Here is a 25350-nt window from a genome sequence, read left to right as displayed (position 1 = left end):
GTATGAGTTTCACAGAAATGTGTCAGTTTCTCCAAAGTATACATTATGTTATAATGACCTGACTTATCTAATGTCTTTCTCGGAATGCCCTTTTCTTTATAGAGCGCAACATCAAGATTGTACGCCCCCTGTACAGTGTTGAGGTAACAGAGACAGAAACTGCCCGATTTGAGACTGAAATCTCTGAGGAAGATGTTCATGGTAACTGGAAGCTCAAGGATGATGTCCTTCACCAGTCTGCTGTAAGGGTTTCTTGCTACATTATAAAAATTACAATTTGAGAACATTTAGGCATGTTGGTCGCAGGAATATTATTTTCTATGAAACATGTATTGGCCAATCACTGGCATCTGTGAATGTTTCGCAAAGGAAATGTAATCAGTTGGGTAATGACAGGACTTGTAACTTAATTTTAGAATGCATATATTTTTAGTTTGTAAAAGCTGGCACGTGGGCTGTTATCGTATATATTTTTCCTCTGGTAACCTACAACATCTTACTTTTTCTAATGTCACTAGAATTGTTTTATTAAATGTACTTACTAATTTAGCCTCTGTAAGTTGTTTTATATTGCTTGCAATGCTTCGGCCAGAGCAAAGTTCACATTGGGAAAAATCCAGCTAAAAAAAGCAAGAGTGCATAATGTGTAATTAAAATGAATCTGCAATTATGCATATGGATATCAACTACAGTATCCCATTTCACCTTTAGGATGTTGAGATTAAGGAAGAGGGCACCAAGCACATGCTTATCCTCTACAATGTGCGCAAGGATATGGCTGGAGGAGTCGACTTCCAGGCTGCAAACGCCAAGTCCAATGCCCAACTTAGAGTTAAAGGTGAGAATCACATAACACACATTGTAACACACTCTGTGTAATAACAAGGGATTAACTCTGTCACCATAAAGAAAAATTATAAATTTCAATATCAGTTTCAATACTAACACTACCTTTTAATAATCAAGGTAGTGTTAGTAAATCAATAGCTTGATAGTGCCTGGTGTTAAATCAGACAGTACTCTGCCAAATGGGTTTCAGTTTCAAGTAGGTGTTGAATCCTTCGTTTATGAGGGGTTATTAGGAGAATTGACATGCTTTTAATTTCCAAAATACCCTAGCTGACCTTACATTTTGTTGCATAATATCTCCCTTACAAAAACATGGACGGGCTGTTGTTATGAAAGCTAAGTCATCCCCATGATGTCGGCATTTTTTTTTAAATTGAGTAACACCAACCCCGACATTCTCCTTTTCTTGGAAAATACCAGAGGATTGATTGACGGCAACAGATTGCCAACCTGGGTAACTTGGCAGGGGGTTGGTTCATGGCCAATCCGGTGTTGTGGCTATTTTAGAAGCTACATGCCTTATCTAGCGTGTCCCAGGCAGTGATTGGCAGAGCTTCAATTTGTCTCCCCCCACCACCGTTTTTTTGCTGACCATATACATCTTAAGGAAACTCAATATGCAAATGAAGGAGGCCCCCCAATGACAAGTCCCCTTGCGGCAGAATCTCCACTTGTCCTAGAGGTTTACAGGCTCCAGAGCAGTGGCCTGTTGTCAGCCGGGCAGCGAAATGTGGATTTGCAGTTAAGGATTTACTGGTGTCTCTTAGGATTTGGGGACGACTAACAATGTCTTCTCCTCAATCCAAAGCACGAGTTGTAGGCCTAATGAGGCCTATGAAGGATGTTACAGTCACTGCTGGAGAGACTGCCACCTTTGACTGCGAACTCTCCTACGAGGGAATAGCTGTGGAATGGTTCCTTGGGGGTACTAAGTTGGAACCAAGTGACAGAGTAAGTTCAACGTTTATACTGCTACAGGCATGTGGTGCAAGATCAGTGATCATTGGGATACTGACTTGTGGTTTTAGAAATAATTATGACAGCTTTTCATTTTTTATTAAATCTGTGATTATGTTAATTGTGTTTAGTTTCAATTAAAGATTGACACCATCCCCTCTGTCTTAGCAGGTGCATAGAATACTTGCATGTACTCTCAACGTTGTTGTTTTTTCATGTCATGAGCAAGTTAGGGTTTGTTTAAACAACTTAATATGATCAAACAAATTCTAACTTTACAGTTAACCCACTTATTATTTAGTTTTTACTTGCATAAATCACTCACAGGCTTTCTGCATATAAGGACCTGTGAAGATCAGGATTCCAGTTGAGCATTTGATCCGGGTTTTGAGATAACGCAGAGGGCTATTCTGCTCTGCAAGCGTTCCTCTGGTTATTTTTAACTGCTTCAAGTGTGTACGTCTAATGGCAGGTGGCTGGAGCTCCAATTTGACAGATATACTGTGGTTTGCAAGTGTTGCAAGCTGTGTGATATTGTTACGTACAGGTTTTTTGCAATCTGTTGAGTAAAAGAACAGACTTCAGACTTATTTTGCTGGTTTTTGTGCAGTATTATTTGTTGTGTTTTATATGTGTTGTTATTTTGTCATTATTTGCCATGAGAATGCGCAATGTGTGTTTGTTTTTGTTGATGGCTTTTTTATGACTGTGATGATTGGCATTTTGCCTTCTGTGTTTGATTCAATCAGATTCAATTTGAGCAGAGGGGGTGGGATCTTAGATTGAGGCCTTGTTATAATACCATACGCTGCTTCGGGAACATGATAGCTTGGAATTCATAATCTACAAATGAAATATGACCTGAAAGTTAAACTGAGTTGAATTATCAATTTATCAATTATTATTATCAATCCCTAGTTCAGAATTCATTATTACAGTGAACTTGTTGTTTAAGTGCATGTTGTTACCAAACGTGTATATTAAGGGTGAAGATTAGTGGTAGGTTTAGGGTTAAGAACATGTTACAGAATGTACTTTCATGATGAGTACATTTAATTACTTGAGGTCATTGTACATAAGGCCTCTATGACATAAAGTGAGGTTGTAATAAAACAACATGTTGAACACTAGACATGGCAGGTGCCATGATACATGATACTGAAGGAAATGTCAGAGATACATGTAAATATACTTCTATAACTGTGAACCACTGCCACCATTCCTTAAGTAATGAATTTCCATATTACATAATTTCTGACACATTTCTTGCGTGTTTTTACTTTCCAGAACATGCACTTTTATTCATGTTCAAGAATAACATCAACCTCCCAAAATGTATTGTATTAAGTATTAATGTATTTAAGTATACATTACTAGTGCTAGTCTACATTAATTTGTTGTGTTGGGCATACATAAGTATAAATATAAGTATACATTTGAGAGGAAGCATGTTGCCTAACATTTTACTATGTGTTAAGCAACCAGTCCATGCCTAATGTAGGCAGCGGGCAGAGGTGTGAAACTGAGCACTGTTCTGACTCTGTTTCTGGCCATCAGCTGCTTATGTCTGTTGCTGGGAGGAAATAGCCCCCACTCTCGCTCTCTCGCTCTCTCGCTCTCTCGCTCTCTCTCTCTCTGCCCAGCTGACAGCGGAGCTGGAGCCTTTGATTTATCAATGCGTTTGATTTGCACAGGTGGTCACCAGGGCGGAAGGGAAATCGCATACGCTGACCATTAGGGATGTTAAGCTGACAGAGGCCGGGGAAGTAAAACTCACTGCTAAGGACTTCCAGACACAAGCCAACCTCAAAGTGAATGGTAGGCTGCAATTTTGTGTTTGTATTGCGCAGAGCAAAGTGGGCAGGAATATTCTGTTCATTAAACTTCTGAGGATATTTCTATCGTAGGAATGAATAGAAGTAAATGGTGGAGTGAAGTTCCATGTAGCACCATTAACTTCTATTCATTCCTACGATACTTCTATTCATTCCTACGATACTTCTATTCATTCCTACTTATGTAGACCATGTACTTGTTTTCAGCACTGTCATGACTGAATAAGGTATTTTGAGAACCTGAGGTGAAAATGGCTTTGCATTAAAATTTGATGTTTGGGTTCTACTAATTGAAATTAAATACAATGTAATGATTTTAACTTCAAATTTTTTCACTTTGCGTGTAAACAAGTTAGTTTTACATTACAGTAAATACACTCGACAAATTCAACGTGTGATAAAACTGTGCAAAGTTCACTCTATATGAACATCGGCATCATTTTCATATATAAAGCATTAATTGTGAGGTGTTACTGATACATGTAAGTTAATTTAAAGATGCAATCCAAGATTTGGTTTTGGTTTTGTAAAAGGTTGTTTAATTGCAGCTGAACAGCCAATCAAATTACAACGCGTTGATTGGCAGGGATTGCTTGAGGCTTGGTCCGAGCCGCTATGTTTGCTGCCCATTTACAGGGCCAGGACACTAGAGTTTTTTGAGCACAAACACTGCATGAACAGCTAGATGACCGTGAGGAGTAATCCGTTGTTTGTGTGATCAGAATCATAGACTGTACCATTACAAATTAAATTTTTTATGAATACAAAACATGCTCAATAAGGCTGTTTGTAGATTGTTAGAAAGTAAATATCATGTTGTCATGAACGTTTAGGGATAGGTATGTTTTGAGAAGTGATTTTTTTTAATTCAAATTATATTTAAAATGTTATGTTAAGTTAAGGTTTCTTATTGATTGCCATGCATGGTCCCATACAAAGAAAAAAAGGGCTGCACTAATGTTTGACTCCTGTGCCTGTTCAGAGCCACCAGTTGAGTTCAGCAAACCTCTGGAGGACCAGACAGTTGAGGAGGAGGCCACTGCCACTCTAGAGTGTGAAGTCTCCAGGGAAAATGCAGAGGTCACATGGTACAGAGAAGGACAGGAGATCCGCAAAACCAAAAAGTATGAAATGGTTGTCGATGGCCGCAAAAGAAAACTCCTTATTCTCAATTGCACACTTGATGATTCAAAAATGTATACCTGTGATGCCAAACATTTCAAGACTTCAGCTTTCCTGAACGTTGAACGTAAGTCTCAAATCAAAACATAAAATAAATCCTTTCATACACTTAAAATTAGGCGGTAACTCACCATTAACACTACACCCTTGTGTTTGCAGCTCCACATGTTGAGTTCTCTAAGCCGCTCCATGATGTTGAGGTCAAAGAGAAGGAAACCGCACAGTTTGAATGTGAAGTATCCAGAGAAAATGCAAAGGTATGCTACCCTCTTTAGCAAGCTGCTGAAAGCACATCATTGCCCAGTACTGTTTATAATATTACAATTAGCAAAACCTCTGATTTCCGGTCATACATTTTTCATAGGTCCGCTGGTTCAGAGATGGCAGCGAGATCCGTAAAGGCAAAAAGTATGAAATCATTGCCAAAGGTGTTAAGCGTATTCTGGTCATTAACAAGGCCGTATTTGATGATGAAGCTGAATACGAATGTGACGCAAAGACCTCCAAGTCTTCCGGCATGCTGACTGTTGTTGGTGAGTCCTCTTAAAAGTAATTCACGCTTGTTTAACAAATGGTGTGTGAAATGCACAACTGATCCCTGTTATAAATCATTCCCACAGAGGAGGAGTCTAAGTTCACAAAGAATCTGTCCAACGTTGAAGGAACTGAAACAGACAGTGTAAAAATGATCTGCGAAGTATCCAAGGCCAGTGCAGAGGTCACTTGGTACAAAGGTGACGAGGAACTGCAGGAGGGAGTCAAATACGAGTGCATCCAGGATGGCCGGAAGAGGATCCTCATTATTCAGGATCTTCACATGGGGGATGCTGGAGAGTACAACTGTAAACTACCAAACACAAAAACGTCAGGCACCCTGAAGATAAATGGTAATTTTTACACAAATATGTATAAATCACACTCTTCTGCTGGTATAAAACATTATAATGTCGGTGGAACTGAGAGTGAATGTCCAAGACATACTGATTTTTTCATGTGATCTATTTCATTACTAAATCACTTATGTTTGTTCTTGTCCAGAACTGGCCGCTGAGTTTATCGCCAGGCCTCAGAGCCAGGAGGTTGTTGAGGGACTGAAGGCTGAGTTTGTGTGTTCAGTCTCCAAAGACACTTTTGAGGTGAAATGGTTCAAAGGTGACAAGGAACTTACATCTGATGACAAATACGAAATTGTCTCTGAAGGCAAAAAACGAGTTCTTGTTGTCAAGAACTGTGAACGAAAGGACGAAGGTGGCTACATTGCGCTCATTGGCAATGTCAAAGCATCTGCTGATCTGGCAGTTATCGGTAGGTTACATGTGCTTTGCATGCTATAAAATGATACATGATACAACTGATATGATGATAATTGTGAATAAGCAATCGCACAATATAGTATCATTCATAGTAACATATAGTATATGAACATACGTTACCCCTCCAACTGATAGGCTTTAAATATATAATACATTTCTTGCAGAAAAACTAAGGATAATTACGCCAATCAAAGACACCAAAGCGGGTGAGGGACAGGAGACTGTTCTGAACTGCGAGGTGAATACAGAAGAAGCCAAAGCAAAATGGCTTAAAAATGACGAGACAATGTTTGAAAGCGGCAAGTTCATCATGACCCAGAAAGATAACGTGTTCTCACTGAGAATCAAAGACGCCCAGAAGACAGACGATGGCAAATACACCATTATGGTGACGAACAGTCGTGGGGAACAGGCCAAGTGTTCTGCCCAGCTCACAGTCCAAGGTAATGATTGGCTGTAGTGATGCTTTGTTAATTGTTTTGTTAATATAATATGTATTGTTAATATTTGTTTGGAAAGTATTGACTCCATTGTGTTTCTACAGAGGAGGACCTCACAATCATTATACCTATTGAGGACTGTGAAACACAGGAGAAGAAGACAATCGTCTTCACATGTAAGGTGAACAGACCAAATGCGACACTGAAGTGGATGAAGGCTGGTCAGGAGATCACCTTCAGCAAGCGCATCGTGTACAGAGTGGACAAAGACAAACACACCCTGACGATCAAAGACTGCACCCTCAAGGATGAGGGAGAGTACTCCGTCATCGCTGGAGCTAATAAGGCCTCAGCTGAGCTAATCATCAGTGAGGCACCCACTGACTTTAGCACACAACTCTCAGACCAAACTATCACAGAGTTTGAAGACGCTGAGTTTACTTGTAAACTGACCAAGGAAAAGGCTGAGGTGAAATGGTACAGAAATGGACGTGAAATCAGAGAAGGACCCAGGTAAGCATTTCGGGTGGGGGTGGGGGGGTTAACACTTGTGCCATGCTTGCTACTATGTTTGATTTCATGTAACAACAAAGATAATATAATGATAAAAAATATTTCTTTTCAAGATATAAAATCGAAAAAGATGGCAAGATTTGCAGACTTCGCATCAAAGAATGCAGACCAGATGATGAATGTGAATATGCATGTGGTGTGGATGACAGAAAATCCAGGGCTAGACTCTTTGTTGAGGGTAAGTCCTTAAAACAGAAAATAATGTTAGGGATAATTAATTATTATACATAAACTGCATCTATTTGCTCATCATAACCACTCCTTACTCATTCACCTATACAGAGATCCCTGTTGAGATTGTCAGACCACCTCAAGATGTATTTGAGCCCCCTGGCTCAGATGTCCTTTATGAGGTTGAGCTGAACAAAGATAGAGTTGAGGTCAAATGGCTGAGGAACAACATGACCATCGTCCAGGGTGACAAATACCAGATGGTGAGTGAGGGAAAAATCCACAGACTTCAAGTCTGCGAGATCAGACCTCGTGATCAGGGATGCTACAGAATTATTGCAAAGAACAAGGACGCCAAAGCCAAGCTAGAACTTGCCGGTAAGTCGCAATAACTGACACCTCTTTCATATAAAAAATATATATGAAATATTGTTGAAAATGCATTCACTGTTATTTTACTTGTTCGGCCATAGCTGTGCCAAAGATCAAGACTTTGGATCAGGACCTTGTGACAGACGCTGGAAAGCCATTTGTCATGGGAGTTCCCTTCAGTGCTTACCCAAAGGCAGATACAGAATGGTTCTACGAGAGCACCAGTTTGCCGAAAGACAACATTCACACATCTGCTGACAAGACAGAGTACAGACTGAAGGATCCAAAGAAGTCTGATCAGGGAAGATACAAGGTGACCATCAAGAACAAGCATGGCCAAGGAGAAGCCTTCATCAACCTGACTGTTATCGGTAAGCATCATTTCAAATTTTCATTAATCGTGTTATGTGAACTAGTAGATTTAGTGGTAGTATGGAAATTAAACTACATACTATGGTATCTTCTTTAGATATCCCTGGAGCTGTGAAGAACCTCCATGTGGCTGACACTGCTGATGGAGAAGTCAGCCTTGTCTGGGAGGAACCAGAGAGCGATGGTGGCAGCAAGATCATCGGCTATGTTGTGGAGAGACGTGATGTCAGGCGCAAGACATGGACTCTGGCAACTGACCGTGCAGACAGCACAGAGTATACAGTGACAGGCCTGCAGAAAGACTCCAAATACTTCTTCCGTGTGTGTGCTCGTAACAGGCTGGGAAGTGGGCCGATTGTAGAAACTGACAAGGCAGTTCAAGCCAAAAACAAATTCGGTAAATATTTGTAAATATTTCTCTTTCCATGTATTATCATGCAGTTTTATCTTCATGATGAGAACTTGTATGAGATAAACAATGTTATTGTATGCACCCCTAGATGTTCCAGATCCACCACAGAATGTACAGGTCTCTAATGTCACCAAGTTCAGCGCCACCCTCACCTGGCAGACCCCAGTGTCTGACGGCGGTTCTGAGATCACTGCTTACATCATTGAGCTCCGTGACCGCACTTCTGTGTCGTGGTCTGCTGTAATGGTGACCAAGCCTCAGGATCGCACTGCAATCATCAATGATGTGATTGAGAACAAAGAATACATATTCCGCATCAGAGCCGAGAACAAGGCTGGAACCGGCAAGCCAAGTGCTGCCACAAACCCTGTCCAGATCATGGATCCTATTGGTTTGTCAATTTGGCCTTCCTTGAAATCATTTTTTTCAGTCCAGTGTAAACTACATATCCCTCATACAATGACAAAGTATTTAAATTGATATTCATGCGAAGCTCTGTTGTTTGCAGAGAGGCCAAGCCCACCCCTCAACCTGTGCCATGCTGATCAGACCAAGACGAATGTTCAGCTCACATGGGAGACTCCCTTGCGAAATGGTGGCAGCATGATCACCGGATACATCATTGAGAGATGCGAAGATGGCACAGACAAGTGGCTGCGATGCAATGCCAGACTTTGCCCAGACCTTGTCTACAATGTAAGTTTACAATTATTTAAAACATTTTATAATGTATGGATATGTGGAACAATGTAACATTCACTGTAAAATGTAGAATAGTGAAGATTTTCATACAATTTTTTCTTGCTCTCTTCAGATGTCTGGTCTGAAATATGGAAAGTTGTACAACTACAAAGTATTTGCTGAAAATGCTGCTGGTTTATCTGAACCATCCAATGTTATTGGACCAGTTCTGGCAGATGACCCACACTGTACGTATCCAGACAAAATAAAAAATAACCTCTGGCATGAAATCTTATTTAATGTGCTGTTATAACAGAATGTGTCTGTTCATTTGTTTAGTTGCTCCAACGCTGGACTTGAGTGCCTTCAAGGATGGCTTGGAGGTCATTGCTCCCTTCCCTCTCAAAATCCGTGTGCCCATCTCTGGATACCCAAAGCCCAAAGCAACATGGACCTTTGGCGAAAAGCAACTCACTCCAGAGGAGCGTGTGTCTATGGTTACCAAGAGTACCTTCACTGAGCTGGTGGTCTCACCAAGCATTCGTCCAGACAAAGGAACATATTCTCTGACTCTGGAGAATGATATCACCTCTGTCTCAGGAGAGATTGAAGTCAATGTCATTGGTAAGATTCACACCTTAAGAGTCATACATTTAGACTCATTACGGTCATCTAAAACATACCTGGGAAAGAAAATAACTGAACCTGTTTGATGTTTCTTTTTACAGCATCTCCAAGTGCACCCAAAGATTTCAAGGTGGCAGAGGTCACCAGGAGGCATGTGCACCTCATGTGGGAGGCCCCAGACCATGATGGTGGAAGTCCACTGACTGGCTATCAGGTTGAGAAGCGTGATGCTTCTAGGAAGACCTGGGTTAAGGTATTAATAAAAATACAATTATCTTTGAATTAAAATGATGCAGTGCCCTTCAGTGCTTCCAACACACTTGTAGAAACTGTACTTACATTGTGCCTGTTCCTACCTATTAGGTCATAAGTGGTGTCCAGGATCAAGAATACACCATCACTGATGTCGTTGAGGGAAAAGAATATTTGTTCAGGGTAACCGCCTGCAACAAGTGTGGCCCTGGAGAGCCAGCTTACATTGATGAACCAGTCAATATCTCTTCACCAGCAAGTAAGTGGTTAGAATAAGCAAAAATTGAGTGTAGTAAGTCATTCTCAGACTTGTATCAGTACATGAACACATGTGAGAATGGATTAGGATATTAAAAGCCAATTACTTTGAATCTTAGCTGTTCCCGATGCTCCTGAGAACCTGAAGTGGAGGGACAAGTCTGCCTCAGGCATCTTTTTGACCTGGGAGCCTCCAAAGTATGATGGAGGCACTGGCATCAGAGGCTACATGGTTGACAAAATGCAGCGTGGAACCGACAAGTGGGAGCCATGCAGCGACGTCTTTCCTGAGCTGAAGTAAGTGGAACACATCATGTTAATATACTATCACATTATCCTCAAACCTTTCATACAAACAAAAAGAGAAATATATTTTGATCCTACTAAAAGTTGCTTCACCAAGCAAAAACTTATATTATTATATTTGTTGTTGTTGTTCTTGTTAATTCATTTTTAAATCTTCCTCAGGTTTCAAGTGACTGGACTGGTTGAAGGCAAGTGGTACGCTTACCGGGTAAGAGCCTTGAACAAACTGGGTTCTGGCAAACCTTCCAGGCCGACTGATGAAATCTTGGCAGTGGATCCCAAAGGTAAAGAACATATATGTGTAGATACATCGTATGGACATTGTTTGATGTAATTCCTTGAGTCTAACAAAACTTGTATTGTTTGTATGCAGAGGCCCCAGAAATTATCCTGGATGCTAAGCTTCTTGCTGGGCTGACCGCCAAGGCTGGATCAAAGATTGATCTGCCCGCCGATGTTACCGGAAAACCAGAGCCAAAAGTAAAATGGACCAAAGGCGACCTGGTCTTGACGGCTGACGACAATGTCACTGTTGAGTCCAAACCAGGCCACTCTGTGGTGTCCATTGCCAAAACTAAGAGGGGGGACACAGCTACTTACATCATTGAAGCTGTCAACACCAGTGGTCGTGCAACTGCAACCGTCGACGTTAACATTCTAGGTTTGAGACTTTGATTTTTAAAAACAACAAAAATTGCTGCTCTGCATGTCAACACATACTCTTGTATAATAGTTACTTTGGACAAAAGCGTCTGCTAAATGACTAAATGTAAATGTAATAGTTAAAATGTACTAAATCATGATGGTTTTTCCAGACAAGCCCGGGCCCCCTGCTGCCTTTGACATTTCTGAAATCACCAACGAGTCTTGCTTCCTGGCTTGGAATCCACCTCGTGACGATGGTGGCTCTAAAGTGACCAATTACATTGTGGAGAGAAAAGTAGCAGAGAGTGAACTCTGGTACAAGCTCTCTTCCACTGTTAAACAGACCACATACAAGGCCACCAACCTGACTGCTTTCAAGAATTATGTCTTCAGAGTCTTCGCTGAGAATCAGTTCGGCGTTGGCCCCGCAGAAGAGCATGCCCCAATTACGGCCAGATACTCCTTTGGTATGTATTTCCAACATACACTACTTACTTATATCCCAGATCGAAACAGTTAGTATCCCAGGTGATGGATTTTTGTCATGTTTCTTTTCTCAGATCCCCCTGGCCCTCCCTACAAGCTCGAGCCTTCTGACATAGCAAAGGATGCTGTGACTCTGACATGGTATGAGCCTGATGAGGATGGCGGTAGCCCCATCACTGGGTACTGGGTGGAGAGGTTTGAGCCAGATGCTGACAAATGGATGAGATGCAACAAGATTCCCATCAGGGACACCACATTCAGGTACCATTTTTGAATCTCTTGAATAAAGTCATCTTTGCATGATCTCCCCTTTTTTGTATCAGAGATGATTAACAGAATAATATGTTTATGCCTTAAACAGAGTGAAGGGATTGCCTACAAGAAAAAAGTACAAGTTCCGTATCTTGGCTGAAAATCTTGCTGGACCTGGCAAACCAAGCAAAGAGACAGACCAGATCCTCATTAAGGATCCAATTGGTAAAAATGATTTTAATTTTCAAATTTACACAGAAAATATATTCACAAATGCACACCTCTGCCATTGCATGTTCCAGTCATTGTATAAAACTAAACTGATAACAGTTGGATTACTGGAGTTGAGTTTTCTGACTATGTACAATAAAATTATCTTGTGAGACTTGCTTACTAGCAATCGATTTTGTTACTGCTGTTTTTCAGATCCTCCCTGGGCTCCTGGTAAGCCTACTGTTAGAGATCCTGCTAAGACATCAGTCTTCCTTCTGTGGACCAAACCCGAGCACGATGGCGGTGCCAAGATCGAGTCCTATATCATTGAGTTCCTCAAGAGTGGAAATGTTGAATGGATCCGTGTTGCCGATGGTATTATCAACCTGGAGCATCGCCTGACGGGACTGATGGAGAAGCAGGAGTACTCCTTCCGTGTTAGAGCCGTCAATGCCGCAGGAGAAAGCGAACCCAGTGAACCAAGTGATCCCGTGCTGTGCAAGGAGAGGCTCAGTGAGTGGCATAGATAATTAGTTTCGATAACAGAGTACATTTATATAAATACAATTACAGTACATGCACATTCTAGCTAATATAATGTATACTTTATCTTAATTTAAAAAAAATAATGAATCTACTATTTTCTATTATGCAGATCCTCCTACTCCTCCAAGATGGCTTACAGTGGTGACTGTGACCAGAAACAGTGCTGAGCTGAAATGGACAGCCCCAGAGAGGGATGGCGGTTCACCCGTCATCAACTACATTGTGGAGAAGAGAGATGCCAGGCGCAAAGGCTGGCAGGCTGTGGACACCACTGTCAAAGAGTGCAAGTACACCGTCTCACCTCTGAATGAGGGCTCCCTCTACCTGTTCCGTGTGGCGGCTGAGAACGCAGTCGGACCCAGTGGATACTGTGAACTCGCAGACTCGGTTCTGGCCAAGGATACCTTCAGTAAGATGTTATTCAAAAGTTTTCATCATAAGTTACACTTCAGCTATATTTTTAGGTTTTATTCTAATACTTTATGATTTTGCTGTTATAGCTACTCCTGGACCTCCTTATGCCTTGGCTGTTACTGACGTGTCCAAGCGTTACGTTGACTTAATATGGGAAGCCCCCAAGAATGATGGTGGAAGACCAGTCTTGAGGTTATTATGATGAGATCTTTTATTTTTAATATTTTTTTACACTGTAAATACTGTTTACCATTTATAACTGTTTGGCTGTCATCTAAGTATTTGTCAGCGCATCATTGCCGTTTACTTATCATTTTAGATATCAGATTGAGAAGAAAGAGAAACTTGGCACACGCTGGATGAAGTCTGGAAAGACATCTGGCCCTGACTGCAAGTACAGAGTTACCGATGTAATTGAGGGAACCGATGTCCAGTTCCAAATCCGTGCTGAGAATGAGGCCGGTGCCGGCCATGCAAGTGAACCAACTGAGATTCTGACCATTGAGGACCCAACAGGTTTGTCATATATAGTATGCTGTGTTCATTTGTCACATGAACAATACATAAATACTGATATCAGAAGAACAATGGGTTTGAGGTATGTTTCAATAAATCCATTATTTTTCTTCCCCAGGCCCACCATCTCCTCCTCAGGAACTGCAAATTACTGAAGCCACAAGAAACCACATCACCTTCGCCTGGAAACCTCCAGAGAGACATGGAGGATGCCCAGTCTCTGGCTATCACATTGAGCTTTGTGAGGCCGGAACTGAGAAATGGATGAGAGTGAACTCCCGCCAAGTCAAGGAGCTGAAGTTCACAGCAGGAAAGGAGGAGGGAATTGTTCCTGAAAAGGCGTACATCATAAGAGTGCGCGCCGTGAACTCTGTTGGTGTCAGCGAGCCCTCTGACATTTCTGACAAAGTCTTTGCCAAGGACTCAGACTGTAAGTGTACTTTTTTATTAGTGGTATTGGAATCTATATTCATTTTAGTATTACTTTACTTCACTATTGCAAGAAATTTTCTCTCAGTTCATTCTCCACTCTTTGTATTGAGCACAGTGAAAAAATATGATTTTGTATCTTACAGGCATCCCAACGATGGAAATGGCAAGTCAGGACATGGTTGTTGTGGAGCACGAGACCATGCATATTCCCATTAAATTCAAAGCTGTACCATTGCCTAAGGTGATCTGGCACAAAGACGGCAATGAAATGAAGGCTGACGAGAGGGTCGGCTTCAGGGCTGAATACACAGCTTGTCATCTGGAGATTCCTAGCTGTCTTCATGCAGATGCTGGCCAGTATAAGGTCACCCTTGAGAACAGCCTTGGCACCACCAGTGGAACAATCAATGTTAAAGTCATTGGTAAGAATTCCATTCCAATAATTCCAAAGGCATTTTTGGCCTTTTTAAGTTTATACCAGTGACATAGCTTCTCCCAAGTGCCATGTCCAATTTATTTATGTTGATTCCTCTCTGAAAAGGTCTTCCTGCGCCATGCAAGGACATTGTTGCCAGTGCCATCACTAAGAACACCTGCAAGATATCCTGGGATCCTCCAAGCTATGATGGAGGCAGCCCCATTATTCACTATGTTCTGCAGCGCAGAGAGGCAGGCAGGAGAACCTATACGAATGTCATGTCCGGCGAAAACAAAGTCAGCTGGCCCGTGAAGGACCTGATCCCCAATGGGGAGTACTATTTCCGTGTCAAGGCAGTGAACAAGATTGGCGGTGGAGAGTTCCTTGAGCTCAAAAACCCGGTGATTGCTGAGGATCAAAAGCGTAAGTGAGATCTCAACATTTTACTGTAGCTTTTCTGACAAGTTTTATGAATAAATCTAACACAAGCTTGTATTAAATGTGTTACAGAGCGTCCAGATCCACCTGTTGATGTTGAAACCCACAATCCAACTGCTCACACCATTACTCTGACCTGGAAGCCACCCATGTATGATGGTGGCTGTAAGATCATGGGTTACATCCTGGAAAAGATGATAAAAGGCGAAGAGAAGTTTGAGCGATGCAATGACTTCCTTGTGCCAGTGCTGTCCTACACTGTGAAAGGTCTGCATGAAGGAAAGCAATACCAGTTCCGTGTGTCTGCTGAGAATGCTGCCGGAGTCAGCGACCCATCACGAAGCACTCCAGTGGTGAAAGCATCTGATGCTGTCGGTATGTGTAAACACATCCAGTTATTAAATATAATTGTCTCATACAATACACTAGGGATGCCAAAATAGTATGACACTAAATAGAAGAATCTAGACCATTTCCAAGACACACATCATAAGCTGAACACTGTTATGTTGGGTAGTGTTATGAACTACAGTGTCTGTGACTTTTGCTACAGTTGAGTTTGTATGTTGTTTATCTAACATAGAGTTACACAGAGACTGAAGCATGACTATAATAGTAAAAAGACTTTACGGTCAGGCTCAATAAGTCATCTCATCTCCCTTTCCTTACATTTTACAGCACTTTTAAAATTTGGTGTTTGCTTTTTTTCATTCATAGAATCACCAAAGGTATTCCTCAGTGGTAGTCTTCAGTCTGGCCTGCTTGTCAGGAGAGGCAATGAGATCAGGCTGGATGCCCGCATTTCTGGTGCCCCATACCCAACAGTGACCTGGATGAGAAACGACCAGGCCATTTGGCCCCAGACACCGAAGAAGCGTGAAGAGAAGCCTATTGTCAAGAAGAAGGAAAAGGAACCCAAGGAGAAGGATGCCAAGGAGGCTAAAGATGCTAAGGAAGATGCAACTGAAGCAAAGGAGGGTCCAGAGAAGGAGGCCAAGGACAAGGAAGCTTCAGAGGCTAAAGACAAAGAAGCCGCCGAGGCCAAAGATAAGGAGGCCGCCGAACCTAAAGATAAGGAGGCCGGCCAGGCTAAAGACAAAGAAGCTAAAGAGAAAGCCCCAGAGGAGGAGGTCGAGGCACCCGAGGAGCCAGATTACCCATCCCTCCAGGAGCGTCTCACAATCAACAACTCCAGGAAGGGTGAATCATTCATCATCATCACAGACTCAGTCAGAACTGACTACGGAGTGTTCTCTGTCAGGGTGGAGAATGATCATGGTATTTGCACTGCAACCTGCGAGGTTAATGTTCTCGGTAAGACATTATTTCATTCTATTTTATTCTCTGGGTACCTATTGGGTCATATTGGACGGCACACATAGTGCTCTGAAAGACATTTTTATTAGTCAATTCTAAAAGTATTATGTATGAGTGCTTTTTTGAAAAGATGTCTTTACAATTTTGTTATACAATTTACAGACACACCAGGGCCTCCCGTTAACTTCAGATTTGAGACGGTCAGAAAGAGCTCCGTCCTCTGTAAGTGGGACCCACCTATTGATGATGGTGGCAGTGAAATCCTGAACTACACCCTGGAAAGGAAAGACAACTCTAAGGTTGATCTCGGATGGACAACCGTCACATCAACCTTGATAGGATGCAAATACCCAGTGACAAAACTGCTCGAAGGCAAAGAGTACATTTTCCGTGTGACTGCTGAGAACAAGTTCGGAGCTGGAAGACCAGCTATCTCCAAACCTATGATTGCAAGGAATCCTTTCGGTAATTAAACCATAATACTTCATTTGTATGAGAATTCCAGTTATCCTAGGCATACAGCAACATTTACTGTACATAGTACTTTCTTTTTAACCTGCACATGTGTACGTCAATTATAGATCCACCAGAGGCACCTGAAAAGCCAGAAATTGATGACGTCACAGCTCACAGTATGGTTGTCAGCTGGGAACCACCCAATGACAAAGGCAGTCCCATCCTGGGATACTGGCTGGAGAAGAGAGAAATCAACAGCACTCGCTGGTCACGTGTCAATCGCAACTTGCATCCTGACACAGAGATTAATGTCGAAGGCCTTTTGGAGGGCCTAACATACATTTTCAGGGTTGCTGCTGAGAATCAGGCTGGACCCGGAAAGTTCAGTCCCCCATCAGAGCCCACAACAGCACAAGCTCCAATATGTAAGTATACATCGGCAACAAGACTTGAGTTGACATATATCAAATAAACCCTATTCATTTCGAATAGTGTATTAAGCAATGTTTTTTTTTTTCATCTCTTAAAGTGCCACCTGGTCCACCATTCCCAAGAATTGTGGACACAACTGACCACTCCATTGAAGTTGAGTGGGATCCACCCCTGGACAATGGAGGTGGAGAAATCCAGGGATACCATGTTGACAAGTTGATGGCTGGCACAAAGGACTGGTCTCGTAGCACAGAGAGACCATGGAAACAGCGTACCTTCACAGTGTTTGGTGTCAGAGAGACTGCTAAATACGTTGTCCGTGTGATAGCAATAAATTCAGCGGGAGAGGGAGCACCTGGAATGACATCAGCTGTCATTGTGAAAAATCCTGCAGGTAACTGATCTGTAGACTGAAATAAGATCTTAATATACACTTGGTATACACTTACACTAGGTATATATAGTGAAATAAATGTAGATTATCATTGGAAGTTAACCATATCTGATGTCTGTTTGCCTCCACAGAGGTTCCAGTTCTTGAGCTGGACCTATCTATTAAGAATGGCGTCATTATTCGAGCTGGTGAGACACTGAGGTTGCCTTGCCATGTTCTGGGAAGACCGCAGCCAAGCATTAAATGGACAAAAGATGACAAGGACCCTGACAAGGAACGTTCGGAAATTGAAGATGTGGGTCAGGATAGCACTCTTATCATTAGGAAAGCACAGAGAAGTGATGCTGGTAAATACCAGATCACTGCAGCCAATCCCAGTGGAATTAAGTCAGCATCGACCAGAGTTGAGGTTATGGGTGAGTACCTTGCTACTGTATTCAGACAAGCTTGTTTGGACCTCTACAACACATATACTGTATGTCACAGAGACTCAACTGGATTAATGGAAACATGAAAAAAGAAACTTATGTCTTTCTCTTTCACATTATAACAGATGTTCCTGGGCCTATTACTGATCTGAAGCCTGTTGTTGTGACGAGGAAGTTGATGATGCTGAACTGGGGTGATCCTGATGATGATGGTGGTAGCGATGTTATTAGCTTCATTATTGAAAGAAAGGAACCTAAGTCACACACTTGGAAGCAGCCTATGGAGACGCCTTCATCCAAATGTGAAATTGTGGGCATTATGGAAGGACAAGAATACTTATTCCGTGTCGTGGCGAAGAATAAATATGGTTGTGGTCCTCCAGTTGACCTTGGTCCTATTCGGGCAGTGGATCCCCTCTGTAAGGGCAATGATTTTTACTCTTTTGCATGGTATTACCACATTTAAATTTGATTTGTCTTGTTTATAGTCTTGTTTATTCAATTGCTTCAACACGTAATTCCGTTTACTTTCAAGCTCCACCATCGTCTCCTGAGAAGTTCCACTATTCTGAAAGGACAAAGACATCCCTTAGCCTCACTTGGAGGCCACCTCGTAATGATGGTGGCAGCCCGATCTCTGGCTACATTATTGAGAAGAAGAGACAAGATGAACCAGAATTCGTGCCTGTCAATAAGGAGCTCTGCACAGATCTGTTCATGACTGTGCCAGAGCTTGCAGAGATGTTCGTGTATGAATTCCGTGCCAAAGCAGTCAATTCTATGGGTACCAGTGACCCATCTATCACAATGACAGTTGTCATTCAAGATGATGAAGGTATTTATTATTTAATTCAGTAAATAACCAATATTTATTGTATTTATTTATGCTGATTGATTGTATGTACTGTGTACTTATAATAATTTTGTCGATGAGACTAATTTCATGTTGTGTTTTTCTTTCTAGTCGCCCCAACCTTGACCATGTTGAAACACTTCAAGGCTGACACAATCACTATTAGGAAGGGGCAACCCATTGACATTCCTGCTGAGGTGACAGGCCTTCCACTGCCTACTATTGAATGGTTTAAAGATGACGTTTTGATTTCTGAACCACTTCCTGAGACTTCTGAACCACCTCCTGAGACTTCTGAACCACCTCCTGAGGCTTCTGAACCACCTCCTGAGACTCCTGAACCACCTCCTAAGACTTTTGTGATTGATACAGTGGAAGTCAACAGACTGACAGCTACAACAAAGCTGAGCATTCCTGTTATCGCCAGGAAAGATAAGGGCTATTATACAGTGTCTGCATCAAATCGCCTTGGGACCGTAACTCATAATGTCCTGGTCTTCGTGCTGGGTATGTCTTGTTATCTTACCTGTGAAACATTTGACTAACCTTGGAAGGCACTGTAGAAGTCTAAAAGTCTTTTGGTTTTTGGTTTTCCAGATCGCCCACTGCCTCCAAGAAATCTTGACATTTCAAAAATCAAGGCAGAGTCCTGCTACCTCAATTGGGATGCCCCACTGGATGATGGAGGAAGTGAACTTACAAATTACATTATTGAAAAGAAAGAGATCATTGAAATCGACGAGGATGAAGTTACTGAATCTGGAGAGCCTGTTCCTAAGCCAGACTGGGTGAAGGTTACAAACACCATTGTTGAGAAGAAATACGGGGTCAGTATGACAACAATCAGTGTTGTAATGCATATATGTTGTTTTTGCATATGTTTCATACTTGACCATACTTGGCTCTTGTAGTAGACATCATGTGAATGTGGACAGATGAAGCCAAAGTGATACAAATGCTTTTAATACCCTAAACAAAAGGTTGGGTAAAAACATTTTTTTTGTTGTAAAACATCATACGAATTAGTACTCATCATGCTTCTGTGTCTCTCTTAGGTGTGGGATTTGAAAACCAATGGCACATACCAGTTCAGAGTCAAAGCTGAGAACAAGTTTGGGATTAGCGAGGCATGTGAGGCACAGGAGGTAATGATCAAGGATCCGTTTGGCCTCCCTGGGCCACCATTGAAGGTCAAAATTGCAGAGCACTCAAAGGTTGCCATGCTGGTGACATGGGAACCTCCCATGGACAGCGGTGGCTCAACCATTATCGGTTACTGGCTTGAGAAGAGAGAGAAGGGAGCATCTTACTGGTCTCGTGTGAACAAATCCCCCATTACAAAGAGGGGCAGCAAGGGCTGGGAGTTCCAGGCGACCCGTCTCATCGAGGGCGTTGAGTATGAGTTCCGCTGCATGGCCTACAATTCTGCTGGAATTGGACCACCCAGTGCCATTTCCGAATCTGCTTTCGCTGATGAGCCAATCAGTAAGTTACTTCTGTATCACATGTCATGTTTTGTATTACTTTGTATGTACAATGCATGCTATTTTCTTTGGAAAGGTTTATGCAAAAGTATATAATGTATATTTGTTAGATCGTGAAAAGGTATTAGTCGTTATAAAATAATATGGATTTGAAAAATTAAGAATGATCTAGAAATGTAAAATTATGGTAACCCATATGAACTCTGAAACATTGTGTTTGTTTGTTACAGCTATTCCTGGCATTCCAGCAGCGCCAGAAATCGCAGACAAGAACAAGCACAGTGTCTCCCTTTCATGGGTTCCACCAGCTAAAGATGGTGGAAGCCCCATTAAAGGCTACATCATTGAGGTTCAGGATGAGGGTTCCTCCAGCTGGATCCGTGTGAATGATCCAGAGAATCCTCATCCAACCACAGAGTTCACTGTGCCAAATCTCAGAGAGCTGAAGAGGTACAAGTTCAGAATCGTTGCCGTGAATGACATTGGAGAATCACTGCCTAGCCCCCAAACTACTGAGGTTCTTCTTGAGGATATTCAAGGTAACATTTGAACTACTAGTAGCAGGTAAAATACAGAATATACTTTTTTAAGACTTTTAATTAAATATGAAAATTTGGTTTGCTTTTCTTACACAGAGGGACCAAAGATCTGGGTGGATATTATTGCACATGACATGTTGTCCATTCGGGCTGGTTCTATGTTCAAAATCCCTGCTAGAATCACCGGTCGCCCTGTACCCAAGGTTACGTGGGAGTTTATTGGACCAGCTAAGACAGTAAAGAAGGATCGCCTTCATACAGTGCCCGTAGCGGCCCAGGTATGGTCATTTTGGTTTGAGAGGTTGCATAAAAACTGCTTTGACTTCAGACGCACTGTATCAGAGTACTGTAATACATTTGAAATTAAAATGTAATTCTTACTCAAACGATTTAATCTGTTCTTAGGTTGAATCCACTGACACTACTTCTGTGATCACAATGCCTGTGAGTGAGAGGAGCCATTCTGGCAGATACACGATCACAGCGAAGAACAAGTCTGGACAAAAACATATCAATGTAATGGTGATCGTGCTTGGTAAGTAATGTCAGCATCTCCTACCACACACATAATTATCATGGTCTTCAAGCAGGAACACAGCACTGACATTTAATGTCATATGTTGTCAGATGTGCCTGGCCCTCCAAAGGAGCTCAGAGTGACAGACATCACTAGAGCCACATGCAGACTCATCTGGAAGCTGCCTGACAATGATGGTGGCGAGAGAATCAAGAGCTACTTCATTGAGAAGAAGGCTGTCACTGGAAAGGCGTGGACCGTAGTCCATCAAGCTTGTTGCAGCCAGGCCTTTGTTGTGCCTAAACTTGTTGAAGGAAGTGAATACTTCTTCCGCGTTCGTGCTGAAAATCGCCTCGGCATGGGCCCATTAACAGAGACCAAGGAGCCTGCCAGGGCCAGAGATCCTATTTGTGAGTGACATCATTAACATACATAAATATTAACTTTGTATGTGTATGTAATTAGAATGCTGCCTAATTAACCATTGGCAATATTTTAATTCACTATTCCTCATGTTTTTCTTTTAAGATATTCCTGATCCTCCAACAAATGTGAAGATCAATCTTGTCACCAAGGACACTGTGACCTTGACCTGGAAGCCCCCCAAGAACAATGGCGGTGCTCCAGTGAAGCACTACATCATCGAGCGCCTGAGCTGGGACACCAGCGGCCCAACGAAAGAGACCTGGAAACAGTGCAACAAGCGTGAGGTGGAAGAGACCATCTTCATTGTTGAGGAGCTCAAAGAGGGTGGAGAGTATGAATTCCGTGTCAAGGCTGTGAACGAGGCTGGTCCTAGCAGACCATCCGGCACAGCTGGACCCATTGTGATCAAAGACCAAACATGTACGTTGACTGTAGGAGTTTTTAGAATACTACATACTATAATTTCAGTATACTGACATTTACAGGCCACTTACCTTTACAATTATTAATTATTGTTCGTTATTTCAGGTGCTCCAACTATTGAACTCAAGGAGGCCGTGGAGGGTGCTGAAGGCTTTGATGTCAACATCGTAGCCAAAATTCAGGGCTGCCCATTCCCCTCTCTTGTTTGGCAGAAGGCTCCTTTGGACAAGCCCGAGGAAAAGGCCATTGTGCAGTATGGTCAGCACGTCAACAAAATCGTTGGGAATGAAAAATGCACCCTACTGATTCAACAGAGTAAGAGAGATGACAGTGCTGTGTACACACTCACTGCCACCAACAGTATTGGCAAGGCATCCAAGGACCTCAAACTCACTGTACTAGGTAATGTATTGTTTGAATATTTCAAATTATACAAGCATATCATTATACAGCCACTGTATACAAAAGCAGAGTATGTATTTTGTATGTGTAACAATACCGTGCCATAACCACACAATCTTAGGCCGACCTGGAATACCCATTGGACCAATCAAGTTTGGAGAAATCTTTGCTGAGAGGATTTCAATGACTTGGCAACCACCTACAGATGATGGTGGCTCAAAGATCACAAACTATGTTATTGAGAAGCGTGAGGACAACAGGAAGACCTATGTGCACGTCACCAGTGATCCCAAAGAATGCGCTTACACAGTGCAGAGACTCACAGAGGGCCATGAATATGAGTTCCGCATCATGGCTCAGAACAAATTTGGAGTCGGACCACCACTCTACAGTGAACCGGAGAAAGCCAGAAATCTTTTCAGTATGTAACATTTTTAAAACCGTTTTTTTTATTTTTTTTTATTTCATGTTGTGATTAGTCTTAACCTCGGTTTGAATTCTTTCTCTTCAAAGCTGTTCCTGGCCAATGTGAGAAGCCTACTGTCACAGATGTAACCATTGAGTCAATGACAGTCGATTGGGAGCCGCCTGAATACGATGGTGGGTCCCCAGTCACAGGATACTGGCTGGAACGCAAGGAGACAACAGGCAAGCGCTGGACTAAAGTCAACCGTGACCCCATTAGAATTATGCCTTTGGGACAAACTGACGATGTCAGTGGACTCCTGGAGGGGGCAATGTACCAGTTCCGTGTCACTGCCATAAATTCTGCTGGATGTGGACTGCCAAGTGTCCCATCAGATCCAATGATGTCAAGAGACCCCATTGGTATGTCATGATTTGATCGTCTGTTGTTATATACTTTTGTTTAATTTAGTTTTGTCACTTTTTCATTTACCATTTTGTATTTTAATTTATGATATATTTCTAATTTTCAGCTCCTCCTGGACCACCTACTCCCAAGGTTACAGACTGCACAAAGTCAACTGTCGACCTTGAATGGATTCCACCACTTGTGGATGGTGGTTCTAAGATCACTGGATACTTTGTTGAGTACAAAGAGGAAGGACAGGAGGAATGGGAGAAGGTAATGTTGATATATCTCGCTATCTATTTATTTAATGAGTGCAGATTACTATAAAACTGATGGAGTTTGCAACCACTGGCTAATTGACTTCCTTCCTCTTGTCCTCCCAAGGCTAAAGATAAGGAAATCAGAGGTACCAAGTTTGTTGTTCCTGGACTGAAGGAACTTGGACTCTACAGATTCAGGGTCAGAGCAGTGAATGCTGCTGGTGTTGGCGAACCTGGTGATGTCGAGGAAGTAATTGAAGTCAAGGACAGAACAAGTAAGTATTGGCAATTACCCACCCACTCATGTGTTTGCGGTCTCCTTTCTCTTTTCCAAACCTCATCCAATTTTTATTTAATTTGGACTTTTCTTTCCAGTTGCCCCTGAGGTCGATCTGGACGCCACTGTAAAGGAGAAGATTGTTGTCCATGCCGGAGGGGTTATCCGTATCTTGGCCTATGTATCAGGGAAACCCGCCCCAGAGATAATCTGGACCAGGGATGATGCGCCCTTGCCCAAAGAGGCTGCTGTGGAAACTACTGCTATCAGCTCAGCTTTGGTAATCAAGGGATGCAGGAGACACCATCAAGGCATTTACACCCTAACTGCCAAAAACGAAGGAGGAGAGAGAAGGAAGGCCGTCATTGTTGAGGTCTTGGGTAAGTCTTTCAATATTGTTGCAGACTATTCACTATTTCACAGAACCTATGGGGATTAGCATTATGTGAGAAACATTGTTTTTTTTCCCATTAGATGTTCCTGGCCCTGTGGGTGAGCCCTTCTCTGGTGAGAATCTCACAAATGATTCCTGCAAGTTGACCTGGTACACACCTGAAGATGATGGTGGCTCAGCGATCACCAACTACGTCATTGAGAAGAGAGAGTCTGACCGCAGAGGCTATACCACAGTTTCATACACTGTCACCAGAAACAATGCTGTGGTACAGGGTCTGATAGATGGAAAGGGATACTTCTTCAGAATTGCAGCTGAAAACATCATTGGAAGAGGTCCTTTCATCGACACAGCAAAACAAGTGACAATCAAGGATCCAATTTGTAAGTGACACCTGTTGAAAGATTGTTTGAGGTGGCCAGGTTTTAACATTCAAAGTAATATCAATGCCACAAAACATGAATGAAGAATGTTTGGAATGGATTTATTAATCCAAATCTATTTTATTTAAACAAATCATAACATTCAGTACCATATGCATAAGTCATTCATAATCCATTCGCACTTTGCACCATAGTAAGGGCTGCATATATCTCATGCTTTTAAATTAATGTTTTATAGCACTTCCTGAACGTCCAGAAGATCTGCACATTACAGCTGTCAGGAAAGACAAAATCAGTGTAGCATGGAAACCACCAAAGTATAATGGTGGCACAGATATCACAAGTTACGTTCTTGAGGCTCGTCTGATCGGAAAGGACAACTTTACCCGCATCTCTGAAGACACGTTGATGGAAAGAAAATTCACATATGAGGGTCTTAAAAATAACTCCTCTTATGAGTTCCGTGTCAGTGCTGTGAATGCAGTTGGTCAGGGCAAGCCCTCTTTCAGCACGAAACCAGTAACTTGCAAAGATGAACTTGGTAAGTGCTTCTTTATTTTATAATAGGATAAAGCAAGCATTTTTGTATTT

General features: G+C 42.1%; 1 protein-coding gene across 35 annotated transcripts in view; it reads left to right on the top strand.

The window, feature by feature from the left end:
• The window catches only part of ttn.2 (titin, tandem duplicate 2), a 165092-nt gene that overhangs the window by 82155 nt on the left and 57587 nt on the right, over positions 1–25350 (top strand). For all 35 annotated transcript variants that reach the window (XM_031586121.1, XM_031586105.1, XM_031586214.1 and 32 more), the window contains 58 exons: positions 103–242; positions 712–838; positions 1658–1800; positions 3501–3624; positions 4624–4890; positions 4983–5080; positions 5188–5356; positions 5444–5710; positions 5862–6128; positions 6301–6579; positions 6681–7089; positions 7203–7327; positions 7432–7698; positions 7794–8063; positions 8162–8461; positions 8565–8867; positions 8985–9172; positions 9291–9405; positions 9497–9781; positions 9886–10037; positions 10148–10295; positions 10414–10591; positions 10763–10884; positions 10974–11261; positions 11416–11712; positions 11806–11992; positions 12093–12208; positions 12410–12709; positions 12852–13151; positions 13243–13348; positions 13476–13672; positions 13791–14102; positions 14248–14526; positions 14646–14945; positions 15033–15335; positions 15678–16274; positions 16440–16742; positions 16859–17158; positions 17263–17559; positions 17691–17975; positions 18113–18406; positions 18523–18822; positions 18952–19347; positions 19438–19667; positions 19896–20325; positions 20555–20863; positions 20960–21141; positions 21269–21398; positions 21491–21790; positions 21909–22226; positions 22335–22631; positions 22753–23052; positions 23145–23459; positions 23570–23718; positions 23830–23980; positions 24081–24362; positions 24457–24759; positions 24998–25300. In XM_031586121.1, the coding sequence (XP_031441981.1) occupies positions 103–242; positions 712–838; positions 1658–1800; positions 3501–3624; positions 4624–4890; positions 4983–5080; positions 5188–5356; positions 5444–5710; positions 5862–6128; positions 6301–6579; positions 6681–7089; positions 7203–7327; positions 7432–7698; positions 7794–8063; positions 8162–8461; positions 8565–8867; positions 8985–9172; positions 9291–9405; positions 9497–9781; positions 9886–10037; positions 10148–10295; positions 10414–10591; positions 10763–10884; positions 10974–11261; positions 11416–11712; positions 11806–11992; positions 12093–12208; positions 12410–12709; positions 12852–13151; positions 13243–13348; positions 13476–13672; positions 13791–14102; positions 14248–14526; positions 14646–14945; positions 15033–15335; positions 15678–16274; positions 16440–16742; positions 16859–17158; positions 17263–17559; positions 17691–17975; positions 18113–18406; positions 18523–18822; positions 18952–19347; positions 19438–19667; positions 19896–20325; positions 20555–20863; positions 20960–21141; positions 21269–21398; positions 21491–21790; positions 21909–22226; positions 22335–22631; positions 22753–23052; positions 23145–23459; positions 23570–23718; positions 23830–23980; positions 24081–24362; positions 24457–24759; positions 24998–25300 (14499 nt within the window). The remainder of the gene's footprint in view (positions 1–102; positions 243–711; positions 839–1657; positions 1801–3500; positions 3625–4623; positions 4891–4982; positions 5081–5187; positions 5357–5443; positions 5711–5861; positions 6129–6300; positions 6580–6680; positions 7090–7202; positions 7328–7431; positions 7699–7793; positions 8064–8161; positions 8462–8564; positions 8868–8984; positions 9173–9290; positions 9406–9496; positions 9782–9885; positions 10038–10147; positions 10296–10413; positions 10592–10762; positions 10885–10973; positions 11262–11415; positions 11713–11805; positions 11993–12092; positions 12209–12409; positions 12710–12851; positions 13152–13242; positions 13349–13475; positions 13673–13790; positions 14103–14247; positions 14527–14645; positions 14946–15032; positions 15336–15677; positions 16275–16439; positions 16743–16858; positions 17159–17262; positions 17560–17690; positions 17976–18112; positions 18407–18522; positions 18823–18951; positions 19348–19437; positions 19668–19895; positions 20326–20554; positions 20864–20959; positions 21142–21268; positions 21399–21490; positions 21791–21908; positions 22227–22334; positions 22632–22752; positions 23053–23144; positions 23460–23569; positions 23719–23829; positions 23981–24080; positions 24363–24456; positions 24760–24997; positions 25301–25350) is intronic.

Source organism: Clupea harengus, chromosome 2 (genome assembly GCF_900700415.2).
Source record: "Clupea harengus chromosome 2, Ch_v2.0.2, whole genome shotgun sequence".
In the NCBI taxonomy this organism is placed as follows: Eukaryota; Metazoa; Chordata; class Actinopteri; order Clupeiformes; family Clupeidae; genus Clupea; species Clupea harengus.
Note: the sequence above shows the minus strand (reverse complement) of the source record. Positions and strands in the feature narration are given on the sequence as shown.